Here is a 27,610-nt window from a genome sequence, read left to right as displayed (position 1 = left end):
ATTTTGCCACCATTGAAGATGAGAATCTACAGGCCTTGGAGGGATGCATAGGATCGCCACGCCAGGAGGAGGCGCTCTGGGGAAACAGCTGCATCGCCACAGAGCGCTCCACCGGGGGAATCCCAGTGTACCCTCTAATCACCGCCCCATTGAGAGCGGAGAAGGCGGAAGAGGTTGCCGAACGGTCGCGAGAGGACAGCGGGCCCTCCACGAACGCGCAATCTCTTCATGCACCTCCGGGAAGAAAAGGAATTGGGGGCACGGCAGGACGGTTGACCTGACAAGCACATCCAAAAACCAATCAGTTGTCCTGACGTGGCGCACCAATCATCCAGCCGTGAATGCTCAGGTCGGGGCAGAGGGTTCCACTCCAGACCAAGCGCCGCGGCTGCCCGGGCAAGCATGGCTGTCAGCTCCGAGTTCGACTCCGGCAATGCTGGAAAACCCGAGGGCGGCAGCACAGCCGAATCATCATCCTGGGAGAACTCTAGCCCACCTTGCGATGCGGCGACCGACATCTCGTCATCCTCGAAACCCGTGGGGAGGCCAAAGCCGAAGCCGCTGTCTCCATTCCAAAGCTTGCGGGTACCGGTGCGCTAGAGGGGGGTGTGGGCCAAGGCATGAGCGCCGGAGCTGTATTCCACACCATCACCCTCAGGTCACCAGTCGAAGTGCTGCCTCGCATAGAGACGTCAGATCGGGATGTGGCAGAGGGGACTCTCACTCCAGCACAGAGCTCGTCGAGTCTCGACCACAACACAGAGATGGTCATATTCCCGCAGTGGGAACACGACTCATCCACAAGCGCTGCCTGAGAGTGCTGAAAGCCCAAACACGTCAGGCAGTGATAGTGGCCATCAGAAGGCGGCAGAGACCGGCCGCACCCAAAAGCACACGGGCGAGATATCCTGAAAAGGACGTGCCACCTGTGAGCTCTTTTTGTGAGAGGATTAACCTCGCAGTCGTCGCCGAAGCGCCCAGGGACCACACACCAACTGGATACAGGATCGAGAGATCAGCAGGCAGGAAGTATGCGATAGCTGGAACACGCCGTAACACCAACAACGACTGGAAGGTCTTGTCATCTCGAAGAACTGACAGTTAACTCAGAAGGCTTTTGGAGTGAAGGGGTATGTAACCCTTGTCTCCGAAGCATAAACATAATGCATAAATATATACTTCCTTATATACCCATGTGGGTAGGCGGAGTTATGCATGCAAATCTCGCATGCCCATGGCATTGGCACTGCCATTGGCCATTTTCTAGATCTCGAAGTTGATAGGCTTCCAAGCGAAACCCCCATTCGTCAAACCCCCCGACGTTACTCGGAGTGACTGAGCGAAAGGGAAACAACATTTTAACCCATCTTTTTTATCTTAAATGGCTGTCATTAAAGAATGCTTTGGAATTTACTGTACTAAACATTTTAATTGTGTACACACACACACACACACACGTTTGTTTTTGTGAAATGTACTCTGCAAAAAATGCTTTTCTTTCTTAGTATTTTTGTCTTGTTTCTAGTCCAAACATCTAAAATTCTTAAAACAAGAAGTATTTACTAGACAAGCACAAGTAATTGTCTTGTTTTGGGGAAAAATAACTCAAAATGAAGAGAGTTTTTGCTTAAAATAAGATAAATAATCTGCCAATGGGGTGAGAAAAATAATCTTGTTTTCTGTTTGAATTAAGATTATTTTTCTCACCCCATTGGCAGATTATTTATCTTATTTTAAGCAAAAACTCTCTTCATTTGAGTTATTTTTCCCAAAACAAGACAATAATTTGTACTTGTCTAGTAAATGTTTCTTAATGTAAGAATTTTTAGATATTTTGACTAGAAACAAGACAAAAATACTGAATAAGAAAAGCATTTCTGCAGTGTGGGGACATTCCATAGACTTAATGGTTTTTATTCTGTACAAACCGTATTTTCTATCTCCTTACACTGCCCCTAAACCTACCCATCACACACACACACACACACACGAACGTACACACGCACGCGCACACAAACAGACAGACAGACAGACAGACAGACAGACACACACACACACACATACACACACACACACACACAACACACACTGTAATGGGACTCCCTGTGCGAGTCCAAGTGTGTTTGTTTATTTGTTTTGTTTTTTAATAATAAAAATATATTTTTTTAAAAGAGTCTTAAGGAAGAAGCTGATTCTCTTCAGGATTATGGCATGTGTATTAACAGGCGAGACTGTGTGTAAAACCTGAACCCCAGCTGACTCACCTTCTACTGAACATGTCCATGTCTTTTGGGTCTGTAAAAAAACAAGAAATGACCATGATTGCAAACACTTCAGACACATGCAGAGGTCGGCCAGTTACGCTCATTAATGGTGCAATGCGCAAATATTTAATAGTGCATAGATGGTATCTTAGGGCTAATGTTTGTGAAAACTAGGCGTTGAGTGGTGCAGAGTTGGGTCACCTGGTGTTTTGTCTGTGACTCCTGGTATGAGCTCCAGGTCCGCGGGCCGCACACATGCAGCCGGGCAGAACCGCAGCTGAAGCATCAGGTCATGGCTGTACTGGCGATTATCCACTGGAAAAATCCCTTTATGCATGAACACAATCAAACGCATGCATGTTATCAATCATCAGTCATGATTTGGGTTCTTTAACAATTACATGTATTAAACAATGAACAAACAATGCTATGCTTGATTACATATCTTAAAGGTCCCATGGCATGAAATATTTATTTTATGAGGTTTTTTCAACATTAATATGAGTTCCCCTAGCCTGAATGTTGTCCCTAAGTCGCTAGACATTTTGATCAGTATAAAACGAGATCTGGCTGTCTTTCTCTGCCTTTGAGAAGATGAGAGCCCAGACGAGCTGATCTTGAGTTCTCCTGTTATGACGTCGTACCAGGAAAGGTTTCCGCCCCTTCCTCTTCTTTACCCGCCCAGAGAATCAGTAGAGAAAGGAGTCAGTTTATCAGTGGATGTCAGCAGCTCAGGCTTTACCATACGGATTCAACAGCACCGCCACAAACAGTGAGTAACAGTGTTCATTAATGCCTGACCTGGGATCAGTGAGTTCTGATGTGTAGCTAATCATTCAAGTTCACACAGACTTTCTTTCTGAATCGTTTAATACGGTCAGTCCTGCAGCTGGCCGTCTTGATGCATCAGTGAATCAAGCCAGTGACTAAAACCATCAACTTCACCTCGTTTCTGTGAGCAGCATGAAACAAATCTGTTATTTAAATGATTAAACTACAGAGAGCGATCAAAGAACACTCTTTATAATGTTCGGATCGGTCAGTCACACGTTTGAATGACGCTGGTCATTATGCTCAACAGAAGCTCTTACTGTATCATGTCGATGTCGTGTTTGTTGTTAGCGGTGGTGAAAGCATTTTTTGAGAGAAATAGCGTTGCAAAGTTAACTTGTGTTTATTCAGAGCTCTCAGAGACAAACAAAATAAACTTGTGCTCTCAAAAACTCGGGACAATAACATTTCCTCAGCAATCTCTCTCTCTCTCTCTCTCTCTCTTCTCTCTCTCTCTCTCTCTCTCTCTCTCTGTCTCTCTGTCTCTCTGTCTCTCTGTCTCTCTGTCTCTCTCTCTCTCTCTCTCTCTGTCTCTCTGTCTCTCTGTCTCTCTCTCTCTCTCTCTCTCTGTCTCTCTGTCTCTCTCTCTCTCTCTCTCTCTCTCTCTCTCTCTCTCTGTCTCTCTGTCTCTCTGTCTCTCTGTCTCTCTGTCTCTCTCTCTCTCTCTCTCTCTCTCTGTCTCTCTGTCTCTCTGTCTCTCTGTCTCTCTGTCTCTCTGTCTCTCTGTCTCTCTGTCTCTCTCTCTCTCTCTCTCTCTCTCTCTCTCTCTCTCTCTCTCTCTCTCTCTCTCTCTCTCTCTCTCTCTCTCTCTCTCTCTCTCTCTCTGCTCCAGTGCCTGACTAAACCACGCCCCCTCCGCACGTAATCTCATTTCAAATGTAAAGATGTCAGCCAATCACAGCAGTGGGTGTTTTCACTGAAGACTCACCGCAGAAACGCCTCCTGAAACAGAGCATTCTAAACAGAGGGCTAATATCAGTATAGAAAAAATGCCTTTTATTTCTAAATTATGACATTTTTGATGTAAAAACTATACTAACAATATAAGTACACCCCAAGACATATTATAAAACAATAAACAACCCATGCCATGGACCTTTAATATTTTCATGTTATGGTCCATTCATTGTGTTGAAGACAAATTTCTTTTTTCTGAAAATGTTAATGTTTTTGCATTGGAATAATTCTTGCCTGCTTTGCTCACACAGTGTATTAACAACTTCCCAAGACATCTTGGAAAAGTTTTTGTTTTTTCAAAACTTTTTATGCCTCCCAGGTTTTTTTTACCACAAAATTACAAAACTACCAAAAATGGCTTATAAATCTCTATTTACATTTTGTAAATCACTAAATATTGGATTCAATCTTGTTTTAATTAACTTGTTTGTAATCAGTTAGCACAGATTTTTGTATTTCTGTGACTGATCGTAGGCCTCACTGATCTGAGCTCTGCACTGCAAAAAATGCTTTTCTTACTTAGTTTTTCTCTTGTTTCTAGTCCAAATATCAAAAACATCTTAAATAAAGAAGCATTTACTAGACAAGGAAACAATATTGTCTTGTTTTGGGGGAAAATAACTCCAAATGAAGAGAGTTTTTGCTTAAAATAAGATAAATAATCTGCCAATGGGGTGAGAAAAATAATCTTGTTTTCTGTTTGAATTAAGATTATTTTTCTCACCCCATTGGCAGATTATTTATCTTATTTTAAGCAAAAACTCTCTTCATTTTGAGTTATTTTTCCCCAAAACAAGACAATAACTTTTGCTTGTCTAGTAAATGCTTCTTTATTAAAGAGTTTGTAGATGTTTGGACTGGAAACAAGACAAAAATACTGAGTAAGAAAAGCATTGTTTGAGTGTTTGAGTGAAGCTTATTAACCTCAGAAACCCTGATCAATCAGTTCCCAAAGGACATACAAAACCTGTGCCAACTGAAAGAAAACAAGTTGGCAAAAAGATTGAATCCAATATTTGGTAATAATACATCATAATGAGACATTTACAAGCGATCTGTCATTTTACTGATATAATGATATGATGAATATCGTTCGAACCGCGATGGAAATTATTGTACTGAAAGACTATCCCAGTATTCAGTCACTGTACTCTAAATGAGGCAAACATGATTTTGGGTGACCCATCGCATGTACTTCTCCCCATTACGATCTCTTACCCTTTGGAAGAAAGTATAGAGTTCTCCGCTATAAATGGCTATAAATAAAATTATTTTGTGCCAGTATCAATCAGATTGTTGAATATGGATTAGTGACGCTCTTACTATTTTTATGTGTTTGATATGTATTGTGTGAATGATTATGTGACGTATCATTTTATAATGTATCAGGTCTGTTCATATGCTGGCTATGTGAAGTCCACTTAAAATTTCCCTTTAAGGGACAATTAAGTATATTTTATTTCATACCAGTATTAATATTAATAGTATGTTCAATGCCAAGCAACAGCAGATAGCTTGTGCTCAAACTGACCTGTATCTGCGGCCTGCGGTTCAGACTTGTACTGACAGCTGTCACTGATGCCGAGGCTGCTGGGCCACAAGGGGGCGAAAAGCCTCGTGTGATGGACTTTATATGACAAATCCATCTGTCCTGAAACCTGAAAAAGCCAACAGTCTTTTCACACTGTTTTCAAAATCACAATGTATCACACATACTAGAAGCACACAACAGTAAAGATCACAAAATAGCTCTTTTTTTTGCAGTAAATTCAACAAAAACCTGCTTGCAAATTGTATATATTTATTTAAATCTTGACGGGTTCAAATAAAAAAATCAAATGATTAAGTTCCAATAAATGATTCTGAATCGGTGTAAAAACTGATTCACATTATGAAACACCAGAGGTCAAAACTAAACACTCAAAAAACTAAAATCACACTAATATTAGAAAACACATTTAAAGGTGTCATGAACTGTTTTTAAAAAAAAAATTATACTGTTGTCTGAGGTCAACTAATGACGTTTGTGTGGTTTTTACATTCAAAAACATAACTAATAAATAATAGGCTATTTTCTGCACTGGTTGTGAGGCTCTCTCCTGAACGCTGGGTTCTGATGGGCGTGTCACTGGAGACTTGGAAGTAAACGCCCACGGCTAGGATTGGATAAGATTTGCATATTTAATGAGCTTCAGCTCCGCTGTCAGTTCACAATGGGGAGTGATTGTTTTAAAAAAAAAAAGGCAATCGGAATGATTCTCTCGATCACAGGGCTCGTAAACGTCTTTATCAAACAAACACAATGATTTATCTCCCCTCCACCCACGATTGATTGGAATATTATTTTTTTATTACTTGGCCCCGCCCGATCAGTGGATATAAGCATGAACTGCACACACATGCGCGGACGCGCTCTTCAAACATCAAGCCAAGAGTGTGAAAAACACAGATCAAGAAAAGATTAATATTTAAGATTCACTGGCCTGTCGACCAGCTTACGTTATGGTAGCCCGTCTGGAAAACACACACATAGCCCCGGGACATTGGGTTTTGCGAGTCCTGGCCAAATCATGTCCAAGTCTGATCCCGAATTCGCTATGAACCAACAAATAAAGGATTCTCCAGCCTGTGACAGCATGCTAGGGTATTTTCTGTTAGACACGTACACATAATCAATACGATCTATAACAATGCAATACTATCACATATAAAAACATGTTTTACTCACATAAGTGTGTTGCACCATTCCTGTTGGATCCAATATAGAAGCACAGCATTGTGTTTTAATCTCAATGTCTGCAAATCCAGTATCGACCTGAGTTTTATTTACAAACGGGTTCCACAGTAAAATGAAGCAAATAAACCTCTACTCATTCCTAATATTAGGATCCAAAGTAAGTTTATGGAGCGACAGTGTTCTTCCAGGCATAGTGCAATATCTTGTTTCTTCTGTATGTTTATTGCTCGAGATCCGTTTAGCTCCACGAGTCGGTGGGCGGTGCTACAGACAGGGCCGCATGAAGACTATAAGGGGCCCCTGGGCTTTACCTCTTGAGGGGCCCTTCATCCATTGGAACTGCATAATTAATCGTTAAAAGTTATGGTCCCACACCTTTTACCCCACCAGGTGGCAACAAGACTGTTAAATATGCATTTGTCATTGAATCATTCTCAATTTTACTCAATCTTTTTAATCACAAAGCCTTTTATTTTACGGGAATAAATGGTATTTAAAAAAACATCCAAATCTATAGGTCTGTTATATAAAATACACAAATATAAGTGAAAAAAGTGCACTTCCAGGTACTTAAAGGGGGGGTGAAATGCTGTTTCATGCATACTGATCTTTTTACACTGTTAAAGACTTGGATTCCCATACTAAACATAGACAAAGTTTCAAAAGTTAAGGTGGACGTTTGATGGAGTATTTCTTTGTCAAAAATACTACTTCCGGTTAGTCATAAGTTTCGGCAAGTTTTTTGAGATCATGCGTCCCCTTTGACGTTAATGGGGGCGGAATTTCCTTGTATGGGCCTTACGGACAATTCTACCGGAAGCGCGTGAGAGAGAGCGAGGGAGAGAGCGAAAGCAACAGGCTACGCCCATCAAAGCGCTGGCTTGTAGGATGCTAAACAGGTGATATAACCAGTAGCTACTGACTTACCCACTGATAGGCCGGCGGTCGATCTGTATTAGCACTTTCCTCACGCGACGGGCGAATCACTTTCCTCACAGAGCGACTCACTTTCCTCACGCGGCAGGCGAATCACTTTCCTCACAGAGCGACTCACTTTCCTCACGCGGCGGGCGAATCACTTTCCTCACTGAGCGAATCACTTTCCTCACAGAGCGACTCACTTTCCTCACGCGGCAGGCGAATCACTTTCCTCACAGAGCGACTCACTTTCCTCACGCGGCGGGCGAATCACTTTCCTCACTGAGCGAATCACTTTCCTCACAGAGCGACTCACTTTCCTCACGCGGCGGGCGAATCACTTTCCTCACTGAGCGAATCACTTTCCTCACAGAGCGAATCACTTTCCTCACAGAGCGAATCACTTTCCTCACAGAGCGAATCACTTTCCTCACAGAGCGACTCACTTTCCTCACGCGGCGGGCGAATCACTTTCCTCACTGAGCGAATCACTTTCCTCACAGAGCGAATCACTTTCCTCACAGAGCGAATCACTTTCCTCACGCGGCGGGCGAATCACTTTCCTCACTGAGCGAATCACTTTCCTCACAGAGCGAATCACTTTCCTCACAGAGCGAATCACTTTCCTCACAGAGCGACTCACTTTCCTCACTGCAGCGCGCTGCTGCACACGTCATTATTTAGCTCCGCTCACACGACACGCCCCCACCCGCTCGGCTTTTTTCGGAAAGACTCGGAACAGCGCATCTTTCTTATATAATTATAAAAAAAATAAAGACTTTTCGGAGATATGCAGGATGCAATGCTACTCTATAGGTACTCAAGATTGACATGACACTGACTGAAACTGAGTGTTTCACCCACCCCTTTAAAGACACCATGAATAGGAACTAAAATGTCATCAAATTGTCATCAAATGTCATCAAAATGTCATCAAAATGTCATCAAATCATTTGAGTGAACGATTGAATAATTTATTATTTAAACCGCCACTTGCTTTGTTTCTAAGAGAATCAGCAGTTTTGAACTTGAATGAATAAGTTAATAAACCACTCAACATGACATATTTAATGCTAACTGCAGTTTTAGTGTGATATTTACCCATGACAAACCAGCCAAGGTACTACTAACCCAGCACAGCAAACATATCCTTTTCTAATTTTCAAATAATTATAAAAAACACATTGACAAATGTTAATATCAGACAAAATTATGCTGATTTATGATATTCCGCTGCAATTAATGGCACAAAATTATTTCCCCTAAAAAGGTTTTTTGATTATTAGTTGTATGTCTTGCCACTTATTGATTTGTGCTTATCTTTTGTTGCAGGATTATCTGAAGTGCTGTTGCTCCCACTTTTTCCCTCACCTGGCCTTCATCTTAACCTATCTATTTTTCTTTTTTTTACCTGTTCAGGATCATTTTTACATGATGAAATGTAACCAGTTGTTCACTGGTTAAATTATACATTTTTCATAAATCTTGTTTTTAATTGTTGTATTATATTACATTATTATTACTAATGTATTAAAAATATGTTTCAAAATAAACAATAAACCTTGTGCAGTTAAAGCTTCAATTGTTCTTTTTCTATTTGCCTTTAAAAGTAAATTTTCTACATATTCTACCGGTTACAAATCAGCACTATAAAATAAAATAAAAATAACATTTCATAACTGTATACTACTATACAGTATTAATAAAAATCAACGGTGTAATACTGTACTTCAACATGGTAAAAATACAGTAAAATAATGTTTTTAATTTTACGGTATGGTTAATACTACTGTAGTTAGTTTTACAGTAATTTTACTGTTGGATAAAATACAGCAACTACTGGATAATTGTTGCCAGTAAGTTACTGTTAATTTGACAATAAATTTTTTACAGTGTATATATATATATATATATATATATATATATATATATATATATATATATATATATATATTTTTTTTTCTTTCTTTTTTAAATACAGAGATAGTATGTTAAAAACACATTTTAGTTCATATTCATGGCGTCTCAAAATGTTCTTAAGATTATCGTAGGAAACATGTACGATAAGGCTTATTTAATTAGGTGTAGCCTACGCAGAATTTTTTGTATCAACGTTGCCATGCATAAAAATGATTATATTCCACAGCTAAAGTGTGGTGGTGGCTAGCTAACTACTGGGAGCTTGTTGTTAAGTTTAAAAGGAGTTAATTATTTTGATAGACTATCATATCTATAGCTACTGCTGCTAGCCTACTGTATCACAACCTACAGGTACATGGTGGTGATTCCTTTTCCCCTTCACCATCACTGTTCTGACGATCTACTTTATCTTGCGATGTTTTTCTGTTTTACATTTACATTTATGCATTTAGCAGACGCTTTTATCCAAAGCGACTTACAACTCAGGAGAACAGGAAGCGATCCGTCAAGAAGAGGCAACGAAACACAAAAAGTGCCCTAAATACCAAGATTTGTATACCGCTCAGAGTAGCAAAAACCAGAAAAGGGAAGAAGAAAGGAGAAATAGAGGAGGAAAGAGGTTTTTTTGTTTTGTTTTGCGCACTACTTTTATATTACGAGACATTGCTGTCACACAGTGGCGGAGCCAGGATTTTTTTTATAGGGGTGGCCGGGCAGAGGCCAGCAACCATTCTGCGGTGGCACAGAAATCTTTATTATTTCAACATAAAAATACGTTTGACTATTATATACTGGACTGTTTTAGTGCCTACAACACAAATAAATACAGTTCATTTGTACTTAATTGTAATTGAGATAGTATAGTGAATTCTAGTCCACAATCCATTGCACGTTGGACTAGAATTCGATTTGGAACTACAAACATGGAGAAAAAGTTTTAAAAAAATACAAACATGGCGTATTTGCGAGTGTTTGAGCTCACTGTGACATCATAGTGGAGATTCCGTACTGGCAGCTGTAAACTGCAGATCTGACTCTGGTTTGCAGTTAGTGCGTTTTGAATGAATAGAGCGAAAGACTTTCGAGACTTTGCAGATATCGACGACAAGTATTGAATCATCTCTGAGCATTCAGTGTCCATAATGGCGCTGGTTAGCAGTTTATTAAGACAACTGTTTGATTGTTTTGCTCACTTCTTGCAAAGAAGGGATGCACTACAGCAGTGTGTGGAGCAAGAATCAGCAGCAGTAGAGAAACTTCCAGAGGAGCGCGAGGCCTTCGACGGCACTGCCAATGACAGGAAGAGACGCCACAAGGTACCTACACTGTAAAAAAATTATTTAGAAAAAAAGTTACCTGGTTGCCTTAAAATTTTGAGTTCATTGGAATTAAAATTTTGAGTTAATACAATGAACATTTTTTTGAGATTCGACAACCTTTATTAAAATATTATTAAAAGATTTTGTAAGCATATTGGGCAATTGTGTGTTTTATTGGTGATGACGCAGCCAAATTGTGCTATTTTCATGATTAATCACATTTTGTATGTGGTTCAGATTCAATAATATTTTGAATTTCTATTTATTTAACAAATTTCCTTCATTGTATCAACTCAAATTTTAAATTTCAATTAACTCAAAATTTTAAGGCAACCAGGTTACTTACTTTTTTAAGTTAAACCAACAAAAACCAACATTTTTTTTTACAGTGTAAGAATTGCCCGCTTGGAGAGAGAGAGGAGGAAAGAGAGGTGAAGATCAGTAAGGGAGGCAGTCACAAAGATGAGGCTGAAATAACACAGAGAGAATGTGTACATCAGAAAAAAAAGGTGCACAGTCTGGAAAAGTTGATGGAGGGAGGAAGTGAGCTTCAAGTGGATCCCCCCAAACTGTTGGCGGTTCCTTCATGTTCCGATGAAGTTGTTTCCCTCCAACGCTCTTCATCCCAGATGCTTCCTGTGGTGGTTCCTCCACGCCCCACTCCAGCACCTGATGAAATGTTTTCCGTCCAACGCTCTTCATCGCAAGTGCATCATCCCAAACGGCTTCCTCCGAGCCCCACTCCTGCACATGATGAAGTGGTTGCTCTTCAGCGTCCTCCTAGCCGGAAGCCTCTGCCATTCGCTTGTTCCCCGTTTGAGCCAGCTCCAGAACTCATGCTGGTGGACATAGAGGATGACGAGAGCGAGTATGTGGCGTTCACAGGGAAGACCTTCTGGGCCAGTGACTTAGTCAAGTCTGAGCGCCCTCAAATGCCGGAGCTTGAAAAGAAACCAAGACTAATGCTTGCTTGGATGGAGAAGGACTGCGAGGTGCAGAAGGAAGTGTGGGCAGACGAAGTGGTGGAGGTCCAGGAATTTGTGGAAGAGGAAGGTGACCCCAGTGAAATGGGAGATGCTCACGCCATACAAGGCCATATGGATGATGCTTTTCAGATCGATGAACGTGTAGACTCTCCTGAGGGTCCCCAGAATGAGACCCAGGACAATGCGACCGTCCAGAAAACGTGCAAAAGAAAAGGGCCACTTGTTCTGTTCACCTGGGCAGTGAAGAAGGCCAAAAAAATACAGGAGAAGAAATTCTCTCTCAAGGAGAAGGAGCGACAAGAAAAAGAGTTGCTGTTTGAACGCTATATAAACGAACCGAAACTGAAACACTTGTGGATAAATAAGCATAACCGCAACTACTGCTCCTCTTAGTGCAGCGCATCCCTCTTCACCTTTACCCTCTGGAAATAAAAGAGTGCATACTAAAAGTTGAAAGATCCATGACTCTTCCTGACTTTTAAATAAATTAAAAAAAATCTTTTTATTATAACGATAATGATGTATATTAAAATATAGTTATTTTTGCTTAAAATAAGGTATCAACATTTTTGATACGACTGAAATTTCATAATTCTTATCACCATTTTCAATACCATTTAAAAATCTAATATAGCCTAAAATAGACTCTCAAGCTTACTGAAGACAAGCACACACAATAGAACAAAAACACTAATAAAACAGACCTTTCATATTTAATTGTGATATTGTATATTGTCTAAAGAAAGTAGAAAATACAGATGTTTTCTTTCTTTGGTTTTCAGGTTTTCCCAGTTATGATACGACTTGAATAGTAATGACTATTATAACTCCATGTAGGCTACGTACATGATGTTAATATTATGTATTTCAAAGCTACACTGTGTAACTTTTTTTGTTTATTCTTAGCTAAAAAAACATAGTCCTTTTAAAAATATATGTGCTCATTAATGTATATTTACTTCTTTCAAGTAAGTTTATAATATGCCATTGAAAACACATACGGGTGAGGGGTTCGAATGCCGGCCGCCATGTTGCTCCTCTATCTTGAAAGTACAGTAGCCAAAGAGGGACATACCCGTAAATTCAAGCTTCGCCTTTCGCGTTTAACACTCGGTGGCACTCATGGATGAGGTCGAACTAGAAGCCAAGGTAATCTTGGGCTAAATCGGCCACCGTAGGCGTTAAAATGAAATTGGAATTGAGTGGAACAGAAACTAATATTCACTGGATGGTCATATAATGGGACGTCGTTCGGCCTATTTTAGGAGGCTGAAGCTACCCTAAAATGTTCCTAATCAACCCCTAAATGATAATGAACAACAATAACATTTTGATTTATCACTAACTATATCCTCATTCATATCTAGACACAACAAATGATGTATATCCAGGTACCAAAAATACCCGAAAAATTGGAAGTTGGACAGAAGTACAAAGAGTCGTTGTGCTATCAATATGATGCATCGCTAGCCCAGAAATCTAGACGCACCCGAGCGGCAGCAAATTTAATCTGCCCGAGAGTGTCGTCTAGCAACTCTCAATACCCTTCTGAGCTGTAAACGCTAAACTCTTGCCGAGCCAATCACATTGTGTATAGAGTCGGTGGGCGGGGCCATAATGACGACGGCCAAGTTGCGTTTGCGTGCTTCTAGTAAACACAGAAACTGGCGAACGGCGGTCTGTCGAATCAGCTTTGACCGCGACTCTGGAAGACTTGGAGTTAAAGGGGCGGTGAAATGCTGTTTCCTGCATACTGAGCTTTTTCCACTGTTAAAGACTTGGATTCCCATCCTAAACATAGACAAAGTTTCAAAAACTAATGTTGGATGTTTGATGGAGTATTTCTGTGTCAAAAATACGCCTTCCGGTTTCTCACAAGTTTCGGAGAGTTTTTTTCGAGTATGGGTCGGCTTGACGTTAATAGAGCGGAAGGTCCTTGTATGGGCCGTACGGGCTCTTCTCCCGGTAGGGTGCGCGCGCGTGACTAGAGCGAGAGAGGAAATGCACGCCCATAAACACTCGCTCAAGCTGCAGATCCAGTCGTCCGTGAACACTTCTGTCGTTATAGTCCGCGCTGCGCTCCACTTCATTCCTCCACTTTGACATTAAGGCGACTTCAACGCTTCAGCACAGCAGTCCGGGAAGGCAGCGCTGCATTTGAACCGATTTGAACGCAGAAATGCTTCAGTCGCATCGCAAAGTGGATCTCCACACTCCAAGAAGTGTGTTTCTGACGGAGCGGTCCCAGCGATAAAGGTTCGGTCCTGCTTTGGAAGCAGCCGGTGAGTAAAACTGCTTCAGATGTCTGTGCTGTCGGCTATCGTCGCGTGAGTAAACATCAGTAAACGACACGATCGCGTGCTTCGTCATTCAAATGCGCTAACGGACTCCATTACTGTTCTCTGTATAACGTTACACTAGTCTGACGTGCAAAACCGTTCTGCTTGCTACTAAGGTATGGTCGCATACAATAGTCCATAAACCGAATCATGTCCTCATAAACTGCGAGTAAATACAGTACATACCACAGAGACGGACGTCCTGCTGTTGCTGTTTCTATTTCAGCCTCCGAATGATTCTGGATCATATCTATTAGCTGAGCTCGATAGCATGGGTTTCTCCACGCTTGAGGACGTCACCGCTTTGCGCATTGGTCATTCTTTAGCTCCGCCCACACGATACGCCTCCAGGCGCTCGGTTTTTTCCAGAAAGACTCGGTACAGCCCATATTTCTTTTACAAATTTAATAAAACTAAAGACTTTTCGGAGATATGAAGGATGCAATACTACTCTATAGGTACTCAAGATTGACATGAGATTGACTCATGTCTTTCAATCTCAGATTGAAACTGAGTGTTTCACCCCCCCTTTAAGGTTTTCTCTGAGAAAAGAACGGCACTGAAGTCATTCTTAAAAAGGGAAGATGTTTTCTGAGTTTTGCTGACCGGACACGGCGAATGTTTAATCTATCAACAAGCTCTGCTTCACCTTCGTTGCTCTGGTTGGTTGTAGCGCTATCCTATCGCGTGCAGAGGGAGTTTGAAACACAACCGTTTATCCGCCCCTCAGATTGAGCCGTCAATGGTGAGTTTCCAGACCAAACATCTTTATATATCAAAGGCTTAAGGAAAAGCTGATTTCTCAATTCATCACCCCTTTAAATGCAATTTTTGACATACTCACACGTGTGATGCACATCAGCTCGATTCCACGTACATAAATATAACCAGCTGTGATGCTAATCCATGTAAAATGACTAAAACTAAACTGCAGGAAGTGCTTGATATTAAACAGTTATTAAAAAGCGCATTAAAGGTGTCATGAACTGAGAAATCAAATTTCCCTAGAGCTTTCGACACATAAGAGGTCATCATACTAAGAATATCCTGTACGTTTCAGAAGTAAAATTATCCTTGTTAGTCCAAAAGCAGCTTTTGTTGCAACCAAGCTTAAAGAACGACTCGTTCAACGCCTACTTCATCATTGCAACTTTGGCCCCGCCCACTGGAGTGAGATGATGAAAAGAGAAGCGCAATACAGGATCACTGCAATGAAAACAACATTACCTTCCTAAGGATCCTAATGCTAAGAATGAGCTTATTTATTTTCAATAATGTGAATGTCTCAGTTGAGCATTGTTTTTTGTTTTCGATACATTTCACTGGATTCTTTGGTGAATCCGTCGCAATTTCGACGCAGGCTTTGCAAACAGAATTTCACGATATGGACTCGTCAGTAATGCCACAACATGTGAGTAACTGTCTTCATTCTGCCAAAACTTTTAGTGAGTTCATTAATTATGAATGGATTCTTGTAGTAGTTATGTGATCTTGTTTGGTATGGCAGGTTGACTTGTGTTTATTTGTTCTTATTGTACTGAATAACTGAGCGATACTTGTCTGCAAAATATGTTTGCAAAAAATAACACTGAAGGTTAATATATCTTGAATTATATCTGAGTTGAAAGGTAATAATGCTATTATATACTGTATATGTTCACAAATGTTTTTTGAATAAAACAAAATTCCTCCTTGCAGGCGGATTTCTGTGAGCGTAGTCCGAGACAGAGCCGAACATGGATAAGCAAAGTATACTGTGGGCTTCAGATATCCGCATTATGTTAATCATTTTGCACGGTTTATTACAGGACCAAGATTTTTAATTTCCAATATCAAATCTTCATAGCAAAAAATGCTTTTCTTACTCAGTATTTTTGTCTTGTTTCTCGTCCAAACATCTAAAAATTCTTAAAACAAGAAGTATTTACTAGATAAGCAAAAGTAATTGTCTTGTTTTGGGAAAATAACTCAAAATGAAGAGAGTTTTTGCTTAAAATAAGATAAATAATCTGCCAATGGGGTGAGAAAAATAATCTTAATTCAAACAGAAAACAAGATTATTTTTCTCACCCCATTGGCAGATTATTTATCTTATTTTAAGCAAAAACTCTCTTCATTTTGAGTTATTTTTCCCCAAAACAAGACAATAATTTGTACTTGTCTAGTAAATGTTTCTTAATGTAAGAATTTCTTGATATTTTGACTAGAAACAAGACAAAAATAAGAAAAGTAAGAAAAGCATTTTTTGCAGTGTAAGTCGCAGGACCAGCCAAACTATATAAAAAAAGTGATTTATAGTTCGGAAAATATAACTTATAGTTAACTATAACGGAAACTAACTTGGGTACAGGCCCAAGATTTTTAATCTCCAATATCATATCTTGGTCCTGCAGTCACACAAAGCAGTAAAGTGTCACTCACCATCCAGGTGGGTAACCCGTGGTAATAGAGCTGCCCTGTGGTGATGAACGTCCACAGAGGGCTGTTGGGTAAAGAGTTAAAGTCCCCACATAAAATAACCTCACAGCGCCTTCCTTCACTCCTGCATTTCCTGATCATGGAGTCGATCTCAGCCAGCAGGATGGCCAGCTGTGCGAGCTTCACATCGCCTCTCCTGGGGTTGAACAGCAGGTGTGTGTTCGCCACACATATGGGCCGGAGCAGCTCCGTCTGCGCTGCCATTGGCTGGAGGAGCAGCACGATACCCACATTATCCCGATCCAGCAGCTCGCAGTCCGGTCGGCGAAGCTCCAGCAAACTGACGGAAAGCTGGGCGAAGCGCTCGCTGTTATAACACACCGCACAGCCGTCCGTTTTGTTTCCTGTGCGCCGCTTGTAGATGCAGGTGTAACCTTTATAATCAGAGAAAACGTGATTCAATGGGTGATTAAACTTTTTCACTTTTTTTGAAAATAGGCTAATTTTCCAACCTAGATTTAAAGGGTAGTTTTACAGTGTACAAAAATATTTCAAAAATAAGTTGCCTGGTTACTTTAAAATTTTGAGTTCATTGAAATCAAAATTTTGAGTTGATACAATGAACATTTTTGAGAATCGACAACCTTTATTTAAATATTATTAAAAGATTTTGTAAGCATATTGGGTAATTGTGTGTGTTTTATTTATGATGACGCAGCCAAACATGGCAAATTGTGCTATTTTCATGATTTATCACATTTTTTATGTGGGTCAGCTACAATAATTTTGAGTTTCTATTTATTAAACCAATTTCCTTCATTGTATCAACTCAAATTTTTAATTTCAATAAACTCAAACTTTTAAGGCAACCAGGTTACTTACTTTTTAAAGTTAAACCAACCATATTTTTTTCCATTGGTCATGAAGTTATTAAGATATTATAAACACTATCTGGTTTAAAAATTACCAAATTGAGCCCGGGGCGGCACAATTTTGTAGGTTGTTTACAAACCAAAAGGTTGGTGGTTCAATCCCAGGTTCCACCTGACCAAATGTCGAGGTGTCCATGAGCAAGACACCTATATATGACTGTATGACTGTGAGGCAAAATGTAAAGAGCTTTGGATGGCCATAGGGTCTGTTAAAAAGCGCTATGTAAATGCAGTCCATTTACCAACGCCAATTTTTCATGAATTATCAAATTTTGTATGTGGGTTCAAATACAATAATATTTAGAGTTTCTATTTATTAAACCAATTTCCTTCATTGTATCAACTCAAATTTTTAATTTCAATGAACTCAAAATTTTAAGGCAACCAGGTTACTTACTTTGGTACCACTTTAGTATAGGGAACACATATTCACTATTAACTCCGACTTCTGCCTCAATAAACTCCTAATTTACTGCTTATTAATAGTTAGTAAGGTCGTTTTTGTAGTGTTTAAGTTTAGGTATTGGGTAGGTAATATGCATGATCATAAGCAACTAGTTAATAGTTAATAACTGAACCTTAAAATAAAGTGTAATACTTACTTTTTTAAAAGGGGGGGGCGGTGAAATGCTGTTTCATACATACTGAGCTTTACACTGTTAAAGACTTGGATTCCCATCCTAAACATAGACAAAGTTTCAAAAACTAATGTTGGACGTTTGATGGAGTATTTCTGTGTCAAAAATACTCCTTCCGGTTTCTCACAAGTTTCGTGGAGTTTTTTTCGAGTATGGGTCGGCTTGACGTTAATAGAGCGGAAGGTCCTTGTATGGGCCGTACGGGCTCTTCTCCCGGTAGGGTGTGTGCGCGCGTGACTAGAGCGAGAGAGGAAACGCACGCCCATACACACTCTCAGCTGAAGATCCAGTCGTCTGTGAACACTTCTGTCGTTATAGTCCGCGCCGCGCTCCACTTTATTCCTATGGGTGACGCCGAGCGACTTCAGCGCTTCAGCACAGCATTCCGGGAAGGCAGCGCTGCATTTGAACCGATTTGAACGCAGAAATGACGGGAAGCGGCACAACATCGCTTCAGTCGCGTCGCAAAAGTGGATCTCCACCGTTCACTGCTGTCAGGACTTCACCAAATCATACCAAAGAAGTGTGTTTCTGACGGAGCGGTCCCAGCGATAAAGGTTCGGTCCTGCTTTGGAAGCAGCCGGTGAGTAAAACTGCTTCAGATGTCTGTGCTGTCGGCTATCGTCGCGTGAGTAAACATCAGTAAACGACACGATCGTATAGTTAATTTATCAATGGAGCATGAGATCTATGGTGTGTGTTTAAATACATTTGTTTAGCTGACCCCTATAGGTGTCCGTTTGATTATTGTAAAACCACCCAAACATTAACCTAGCGTTCTCACAAAGCGTGCTTCGTCATTCAAATGCGCTAACGGACTCCATTGCTGTTCTCTGTATAACGTTACACTAGTCTGACGTGCAAAACCGTTTTGCTTGCTACTGCTAAGGTTTAGTCGCATACAATAGTCCATAAACCGAATCATGTCCTCATAAACTGAGAGTAAACACACACAAATGTTGACAGGCCACTAAATACAGTCCATACCACAGAGACGGACGTCCTGCTGCTGCTGCTTCTCCTGTTCAGTTTATTTCTGCCACTGGATCTGATTCTGGATCATATCTGTATTAGCTGAATCTGATCGATAGCCATGGTAGACCAGCAGCCATATCACCCTGTAGCCCAAGACTGGTTTCCCACTGAAGCTAAGCAGGGCTGAGCCTGGTCAGTACCTGGATGGGAGACCAACTGGGAAAACCAGGAGCTGCTGGTAGAGGTGTTAGTGAGGCCAGCAGGGGGCGCTCACCCTGTGGTCTGTGTGGGTCCTAACGCCCCAGTATAGTGATGGGGACACTATACTGACAAAGAGCACCGTCCTTCGGATGAGACGTTAAACCGAGGTCCTGACTCTCTGTGGTCGTTAAAAATCCCAGGATGTCCTTCAGAAAAAGAGTAGGGTTGTAACCCCGGCATCCTGGCCAAATTTGCCCATTGGCCCCTGTCCATCATGGCCTCCTAATCATCCCCCTCTCCTGATTGGCTTCATCACTAGGTCTCCTCTCCACCAATCAGCTGGTGTGTGGTGAGCGTTCTGGCGCAATATGGCTGCCGTCGTATCATCCAGGTGGATGCTGCACATTGGTGGTGGTTGAGAAGATTCCCCCTTCAATGTAAAGCGCTTTGAGTGCCTTGAAAAGCGCTATATAAATCGAACGCATTATTATTATTATGGTTTATTAGAGTAACGTTTTCTTTTCCACTCTTGAGGACGTCACCGCTTTGTGTTCGCTCGTCATTCTTTAGCTCCGCCCACACGATACGCCTCCAGCCGCTCGTTTTTTTCCGGAAAGACTCGGTACAGCCCATATTTCTTTTATAAATATGATAAAACTAAAGACTTTTCGGAGATATGAAGGATGCAATTCTACTCTATAGGTACTCAAGATTGACATGAGATTGACTGAAACTGAGTGTTTCACCCCCCCCCCCCCCCCCCCTTTAAGTTAAACCAACAATATATATTTTTTAAAGGGCACAAAGTTATTAATATATTACAAACACTAGCTGCTTTGAAACACTGTGTTTTGTGAATTTTTTTGGCTTGTTCCTCCACAGGGGAAGACTCTCCTCACTGTCACGTTATCAGCGGCAGGTTCATATCATGCTCCCAGAATAACTCTGGCAGTGGATCATGTTCGGCACCTCCTCACCCATGTCAGTCAGGACAGGATACATCTGCTCAAGGAAGTGATCTTCTTGAACTTCTTGAAGACAAAGAATCTGCACAGAACAGAAAATATTGATATTAGTGCAACAGTCGGGTGCTGGAAGTAAAAACTCATTCATTTACACATAGAGGAATTAAATACCTTTAAAGAAAGACCTTAGGATGAAGAACTTTATTTGGGTTGGAAAAACTACATTAACCATGATGCTGTGCAGAAAATTTGCATGTTTGAGTAAATTGTCAAGAGCTCTTTAGCCCCGCCCACTCCCATAAGCACCGCAAATGACGCAATAGAGTTTGTTTCACTACACTCTCAAAATACTTTGTGTTTCTATACACATATACACACTGATCAGGCATAACATTATGACCACTGACAGGTGAAGGGAATAACACTGATGATCTCTTCCTCACGGCTCCTGTTAGTGGGTGGGCTATATTAGGCAGCAAGTGAACATTTTGTCCTCAGAGTTGATGTGTGTGAAGCAGGAGAAATGGGCAAGCGTAAGGATTTGAGCGAGTTTGGCCAGATTGTGACGGCTAGACGACTGGGTCAGAGCATCTCCAAAACTGCAGCTCTTGTGGGCTGTTCCCGGTCTGCAGTGGTCAGTATCTATCAAAAGTGCTCCAAGGAAGGACCAGTGGAGAACCGGCCACAGGGTCATGGGCGGCCAAGGCTCATTGATGACCGTGGGGAGCGAAGGCTGGCCCGTGGGGTCCGATCAAACAGACGAGCTACTGGAGCTCAAACTGCTCCAGAAGTTAATGCTGGTTCTGATAGAAAGCTGTCAGAATACACAGAGCAGCTCAGTTTGAGGCGTATGACCAGTCAGGGTGACCTCTGACCCCTGTCCACCGCAGAAAGTGACAATATACATAGCATTAAAACTTATTTCTAAATACATAAAAACTTTAAAAATAAGTTTTATATTTCTTCATCATTTTTCATTCGTAGTGCTTCATGGGATTGTAGTTCTCTCCCGCATTAAAGCCATCAGTTCTTGTCTCTTGCTCAATTAAAAATGTTACTTTTTTGCTACAAAAATCAAAGGTTGTACTGTTCTGATTCTCCTCGTAGCTGGTTGGTTCGGTTCAAGGCTTATAATGCTTTAAAGGGTTACTTCAGCGATTAGCATATGGCTTTGTATCGGTAGAAACCCTGGAGTATAATCAAATGATCGAAATGTTGTCTTTCATCCCCATGAGACAAAAATGCATTTTCTCTTTTCTCAGTCTAGAAAGCACCAAATAAAAAAATTATTTCACATTTCTATTACATTAATGACCCAGTTTAAATACAGATTCATCTTCCCAGCGCTGAAGTACCCCTTTAATGAGGACTTTCTGTTTTGGGTTGCCAGTCATCTTACGTCAGGTTGCCAGATCTGCAGCTCCTTCAGGATGGTCCGGAGCCGGGCGTCCCACACCAGCACGTCCTCAGGGCAGTGTGTGTACAGATCTGGGTTCACTTCCAGCAGATCCTGAGCCAGGATGTTGTAAGACATGATGCTGAAGTCAAACGGAGCAGCTGCGTCCGCACAGGCGCCGGTGTGGGCTTCACTCAGGTCCTCCCACACTCGCCACATCACTTGGGAAGAAGGAAAAGGACATCATGTGTGATTACATTATACACTCATTTAAGTCAAAGTCAGTGGTTCTTTATATACCGGTCCTGGGTTGCCAGTCACCAAAACATATAAGGCCCAAACGACCTTTTTACAGCACTGAAATCAGTGTAATATTAACATGATACTTTCATATTGTTATTTGAAGTTTACCGTAATTGTCCAAAACCAAAGAGTTATTTTTTAGCTATTATATTACAAAAATAGTGCAGTCAAACTTATATTTGAGCTTCTTCTTTGTCTACACTGAAAAAAATGCTCTTCTTACTCAGTAATTTTGTCTTGTTTCCAGTCTAAATATCTAACAATTCTTAAATCAAGATGCCTTTATTAGATCAGTAAAACGACATAAGATATTTTTTCTTGATTTGTTGAAAATAAAATTAAAATGAAGAGAGTTTTTGCTTAAAACAGGCTAAATGATCTGCCAATGGGGTGAGAAAAATAATCTTATTTCTTTTTGAGACGGAAGCAACAAACGAAAATTATTTTTCTCACCCCATTGGCAGATCATTTTGCCTGTTTGAAGCAAAAACTCACTTCATTTAGATATTTTTCCCCCAAAACAAGAAAAATATCTTATGTAATTTTACTTTTCTAGTAAATGCATCTTGATGTAGGAATATTTAGATATTTGGACTGGAAACAAGAAAAAAAATACTAAATAAGAAGAGCATTTTTTGCAGTGTACCAGTCAGACGTTTATAAACTTTGGTCTGGAAGAGTGTATAATTTTTGTAATCCCACCTTCAATGCTGTCATGGTCTTGAAGCGCAGGATAGTAGCTGATGTCAGGAAACTGCACGTAAGGGCAGTAACACATCTGTGCCAGTCCGAGCCCTGTGGGAAAGTGCCATCCCATGGGCTCCACTGCGGTCTGAACCGGCTCAGCGTCTGCAAGCAAAGCCCCCAAATCAAACACCGGGCGGCCGGTCTGCACAACAGCCTCGCTTCCAGCGTCAGAATCAACACCCAGGTACATGTCAAACAGGGACGAATCCATCTTATGGTCTTCATCTCCCGCACATGCCTCCAGCCCTTCAGCGTACGCGGTCAGATACTGAGACAATGCGCTGGCAGAACCGCAGCTGCGATCGTCTTGAGCGTCAGAGTTTCCCACAGGCTCACGATTATTCGTTTCTTCTAGACATGCTGAGAGGTTTGCTTGCTCAGCGCCTGCGTTTCCATCGCTCATAGACGCTGCCATACAGGGCATCTGCTGGGGGTTACAAATAAAATAAAGAAATTAATACCATATGGGCGGGGTAGAGCATAATTATATCACCTCACATTTCAGCCTTTAAATCATTAGGATTGTCAAGATAATAAATTATTTATATTCTGAAGATTATATTTATAATACATGATTAAGTATGATATATTATGGAAGCCCATTTCTGCCACAGTTGAGTAAAAAAAATATGATTCTTTAAGTCAAAATAATGAGAAACTTTCTTGAAATAATGACTTAACATCTCAAAATATAAGAAACTTTCTCAAAATATTGACTTAGCATCTCGTAATAATGAGAAACTTCCTCCAAATATTGAGAAACTTTCTCGAAATATTGACTTAACATCTCAAATTAATGAGAAACTCTCTCATAATAATGACATATTTTCTCCTAATTATGACTTAATCCACGCATGGGCAAGTTGCACATCAAACGAGGCGGGCAGCATAGGCTGTGCTATCTTATTCATTTCTTTTTGTTCTATTAGCCTACTGTTGGATGAAAACTGCTGCCCGATCACAACCTCATATTTCTGTTGCAACTTTTCGGCAGCAGAACTCTGTTCCTGTCGTTTAACAATCCGATTACATGTGAATGCGTATAAATAGTACGAGTGTGCAATGTCGTGGAATGTATACACCAAAACTCATTTTGGCGTGCATATGCTACGCTGTTTTTCGCATGCATATGATACACACTTTATGGCGTGTATATGACGCGCTCTTGGCAGGGCCGCATCAAGACTATAAGGGGCCCCTGGGCTTTACCTCTTGAGGGGCCCTTCATCCATTGGAACTGCATAATTAATCGTTAAAAGTTATGGTCCCACACCTTTTACCCCACCAGGTGGCAACAAGACTGTTAAAAATGCATTTGTCATTGAATCATTCTCAATTTTACTCAATCTTTTTAATCACAAAGCCTTTTATTTTACGGGAATAAATGGTATTTAAAAAAACATCCAAATCTATAGGTCTGTTATATAAAATACACAAATATAAGTGAAAAAAGTGCACTTCCAGGTACTTAAAGACACCATGAATAGGAACTAAAATGTGCTTTTAATATAACTTTTTTTTTTTTTTTTTAATACAGAGATAGTATGTTAAAAACACATTTTAGTTCATATTCATGGCGTCTCAAAATGTTCTTAAGATTATCGTGGGAAACATGTACGATAAGGCTTATTTAATTAGGTGTAGCCTACGCAGAATTTTTTGTATCAACGTTGCCATGCATAAAAATGATTATATTCCACAGCTAAAGTGTGGTGGTGGCTAGCTAACTACTGGGAGCTTGTTGTTAAGTTTAAAAGGAGTTAATTATTTTGATAGACTATCATATCTATAGCTACTGCTGCTAGCCTTCCTTTTCACCTTCACCGTCAACTTCAACTGTTCTGACGTTCTACTTTATCTTGCGATGTTTTTCTGTTTTGCGCACTACTTTTATATTACGAGACATTGCTGTCACACAGTGGCGGAGCCAGGATTTTTTTTATAGGGGTGGCCGGGCAGAGGCCAGCAACCATTCTGCGGTGGCACAGAAATCTTTATTATTTCAACATAAAAATTAGTTTGACTATTATATACTGGACTGTTTTAGTGCCTACAACACAAATAAATACAGTTCATTTGTACTTAATTGTAATTGAGATAGTATAGTGAATTAGATCATGGAATACTGAGTGAATTTGACCATTTCTTAGTGTTATTCCCCATCTCCAGGCAAGGGGCTTACATTATAGCTAAAGTTTAACCTGCTCAGTCGGCTCGGTTCTGGTTCTCAAAGCTTGTTCTCCATTGTTGCATCTTTCATGGATGAGACATGCAGATAACTACATAGCCTAAATTATTTAATCTTCTTTGAATTTTATATAATCAATTAACTCTTCAACAGTTCTGAGTTAGTCTGTATAAGGACTGTTTCTAAACCTTGCAACGGAGAAAGTAAAGACTGAATATTAGTAAATTAAACACTTTATATATTAGTTGTCAAAATAAATAATTGCAACAGTTCTGTCAAAAATTTAACTCAGTAAAAGAAAAAAAGTGTTCTCTATTGAATCCCTATGCAAGAATATGAATTTATTTAAATTATATAATAAGGACTGAAGTCAACATTTTATTTGATGCATTTAAATATTATACATTGTTGTTTGTATAGGCTACTTTACAAGTTAAAGCAAAATAAGCACCTATATTTCAGTATACAGTGCTCACATTTATTTGAGCATTAAAAAAAAATCATATTATCAGCGTATGCCTTATTGCTATATTACATGGCAGAATATTTTAGCACATTTTCGCGTGATATTCAAGAGTTTGCTTGTCTCAGAATCTAGCAGAAGTGTCACCAGTTTTCACATACGTCTTTTGAGCGAACAATTTTACCGTGAGGTTCATGATTATTGCGGATTATTGAGCGGCGTCACACCGGTCCGCTTCGCTCATTACAGGCTCGATCTTTCTCATCAGAACACCCTTGTATTGAAAAATGGTCGGGTTTAAATCCGGCTCATAATTACAGTTAATGTGTCGGGCAGGGCCGGGCTCGGACAAAATAAGGGGCTCGGTAGGGTCGGGCTTGATTTTTTGACCTCTAAGCTCCAACTGTGACTGTTGATTGCAGGGTTCATTGAGTGAGAGGGTTTGACTGACATTTTTCGAGCAGGACTTGCAAAGCCCGCATGTGCATTCAACGCGATAAAGCGTAATTTTAAAGGGACAGCCAACATATTATAAAATCCTGTTACAATATTTCCCGGCATCATCGGGGCCCTCCCCCAGCCCGGGGCCCTGGGCTTAAGCCCGTGCATTAATGCGGCCCTGGCTCTTGGGTAGGATTAGGGTGGTGGGGTGGGGGGTTCGTCCGTATAATACGCCAAAGTGCGTATCATATGCAAAGTGCGTTTGCTCAGAGATAGGCTATTCAATGCAAATCAGATAATAAGAAGGCAATAACTGAATCATTAGTAGCTAAAACCACAGTTAAAATACTCCTTAATGTGATCACAATTCATCCTGCGTCAGGTCGCGGCAGATTATGAGCAGCATGTTATAATTTTGATTTATTAAATCATAATTTCGTTTGCATGAATCAGCATCAGCAACACCAGCGTCCTATAGCGGGACCTAAGCGCATAATACGTCATAATAATGACTAGGCATGTGCCGATTTTCGGTAATGCTATATATTACGATAATGCATGATATTGTTATCGTGGGCACTTCAAAATATCGTAAATAATAATTTATTAACAATTCTTAATTTTCTTATAATGCACTCAAGAATACTTTGCCCATCAACCGTATAAATGCTCAAGACCGCTATTCTGCGTCAAAGGGACGCGCGCTCAGATGTAAACTAGCCCACCGTGCGGTTTCACACGACTAAACAGGTGAAGGAAATGCGCTGCTGAAGTGCCGCTCAATGACAGCAGAGGGCGCTGACGAACTGCAGAATGCTGCGGTTACCCTGGAAACCGGCAAACAAAAGCATCCGCTCTAGTGAAGTTTTTAAAACAGCCATTCGTTTTTGTAATCTCAATGTTGTTCATCACAGCACCAAATACTTAACACTTAAAGACTTAATAGGCTATTTATTTTCACACTTAAACATTGTGTTTTAATCTGGACTACAACATGCCCTAATGATTAGAATTTTTGGACTATTTGTCCAGAAGACATACGACTTCGTTAGTTAACATGATAATTACCAAACGGACAATGAAAAACACTTATAAAGAATAAATTATACTAAGTAATGTTAATTTCTTAGTTACTGTTTAATAACAAAATAACTTTTTAATGGGCCTAAGATAAAACTAACAATGATCAGTATTTCTAAACTAACATTACCAAAAACATTATACTTTCTGTACCAAATTTAATCATTTAGCAGACGCTTTTATCCAAAGCGACTTACAAAAAAGGGGAGAGTAATAGAAGCAACGAAACAGACAAGGCCAACAACCTGCGAGAGCTGTAAGAAATCTCAATTAATTAGCACAATACACATTTTTTTTTATTATTTTATTTTTTATAGACATCTACAACAAAAACTCACGTACGCAAAATGCCGAACACTGGATTCTGATAGTTATAACTATGTAACATACCCGCCTGAAGGCACAAATCCGGATGAGAGACGTAGATATGATCCAGGAGTGTGCGCTTTTGGTCGTTGCTGTGGTGATCAGTAGGTGCTATTCTGTATTGGTCAAGTGCAATTGGAAAAGATGTGTCTTAAGATGTTTTTTAAAAATGGCTACAGACTCGGCAGCACGAATTGAGATCGGCAGGTCATTCCACCAGGTGGGA

General features: G+C 40.3%; 1 protein-coding gene and 1 pseudogene across 1 annotated transcript in view; one reads left to right on the top strand and one right to left on the bottom strand.

The window, feature by feature from the left end:
* angel1 (angel homolog 1 (Drosophila)) overlaps nt 1–27,610 on the bottom strand; it is a 52,293-nt gene that overhangs the window by 3,936 nt on the left and 20,747 nt on the right. The window contains exons 3-9 of the mRNA XM_067456280.1: nt 22,802–23,273; nt 21,800–22,017; nt 20,413–20,482; nt 16,693–17,123; nt 5,584–5,710; nt 2,466–2,591; nt 2,265–2,295 (exon numbers count right to left, since the gene is read on the bottom strand). Coding sequence (XP_067312381.1) covers nt 2,265–2,295; nt 2,466–2,591; nt 5,584–5,710; nt 16,693–17,123; nt 20,413–20,482; nt 21,800–22,017; nt 22,802–23,273 — 1,475 coding nt within the window. The remainder of the gene's footprint in view (nt 1–2,264; nt 2,296–2,465; nt 2,592–5,583; nt 5,711–16,692; nt 17,124–20,412; nt 20,483–21,799; nt 22,018–22,801; nt 23,274–27,610) is intronic.
* Nucleotides 19,360–19,475, top strand: LOC137091704 (5S ribosomal RNA; annotated as a pseudogene).

This window comes from Pseudorasbora parva, chromosome 10 (genome assembly GCF_024679245.1).
Source record: "Pseudorasbora parva isolate DD20220531a chromosome 10, ASM2467924v1, whole genome shotgun sequence".
Classification (NCBI taxonomy): Eukaryota; Metazoa; Chordata; class Actinopteri; order Cypriniformes; family Gobionidae; genus Pseudorasbora; species Pseudorasbora parva.
The sequence above is the reverse complement of the archived record's forward strand: the minus strand, read 5'-3'. Positions and strand labels throughout refer to the sequence as shown.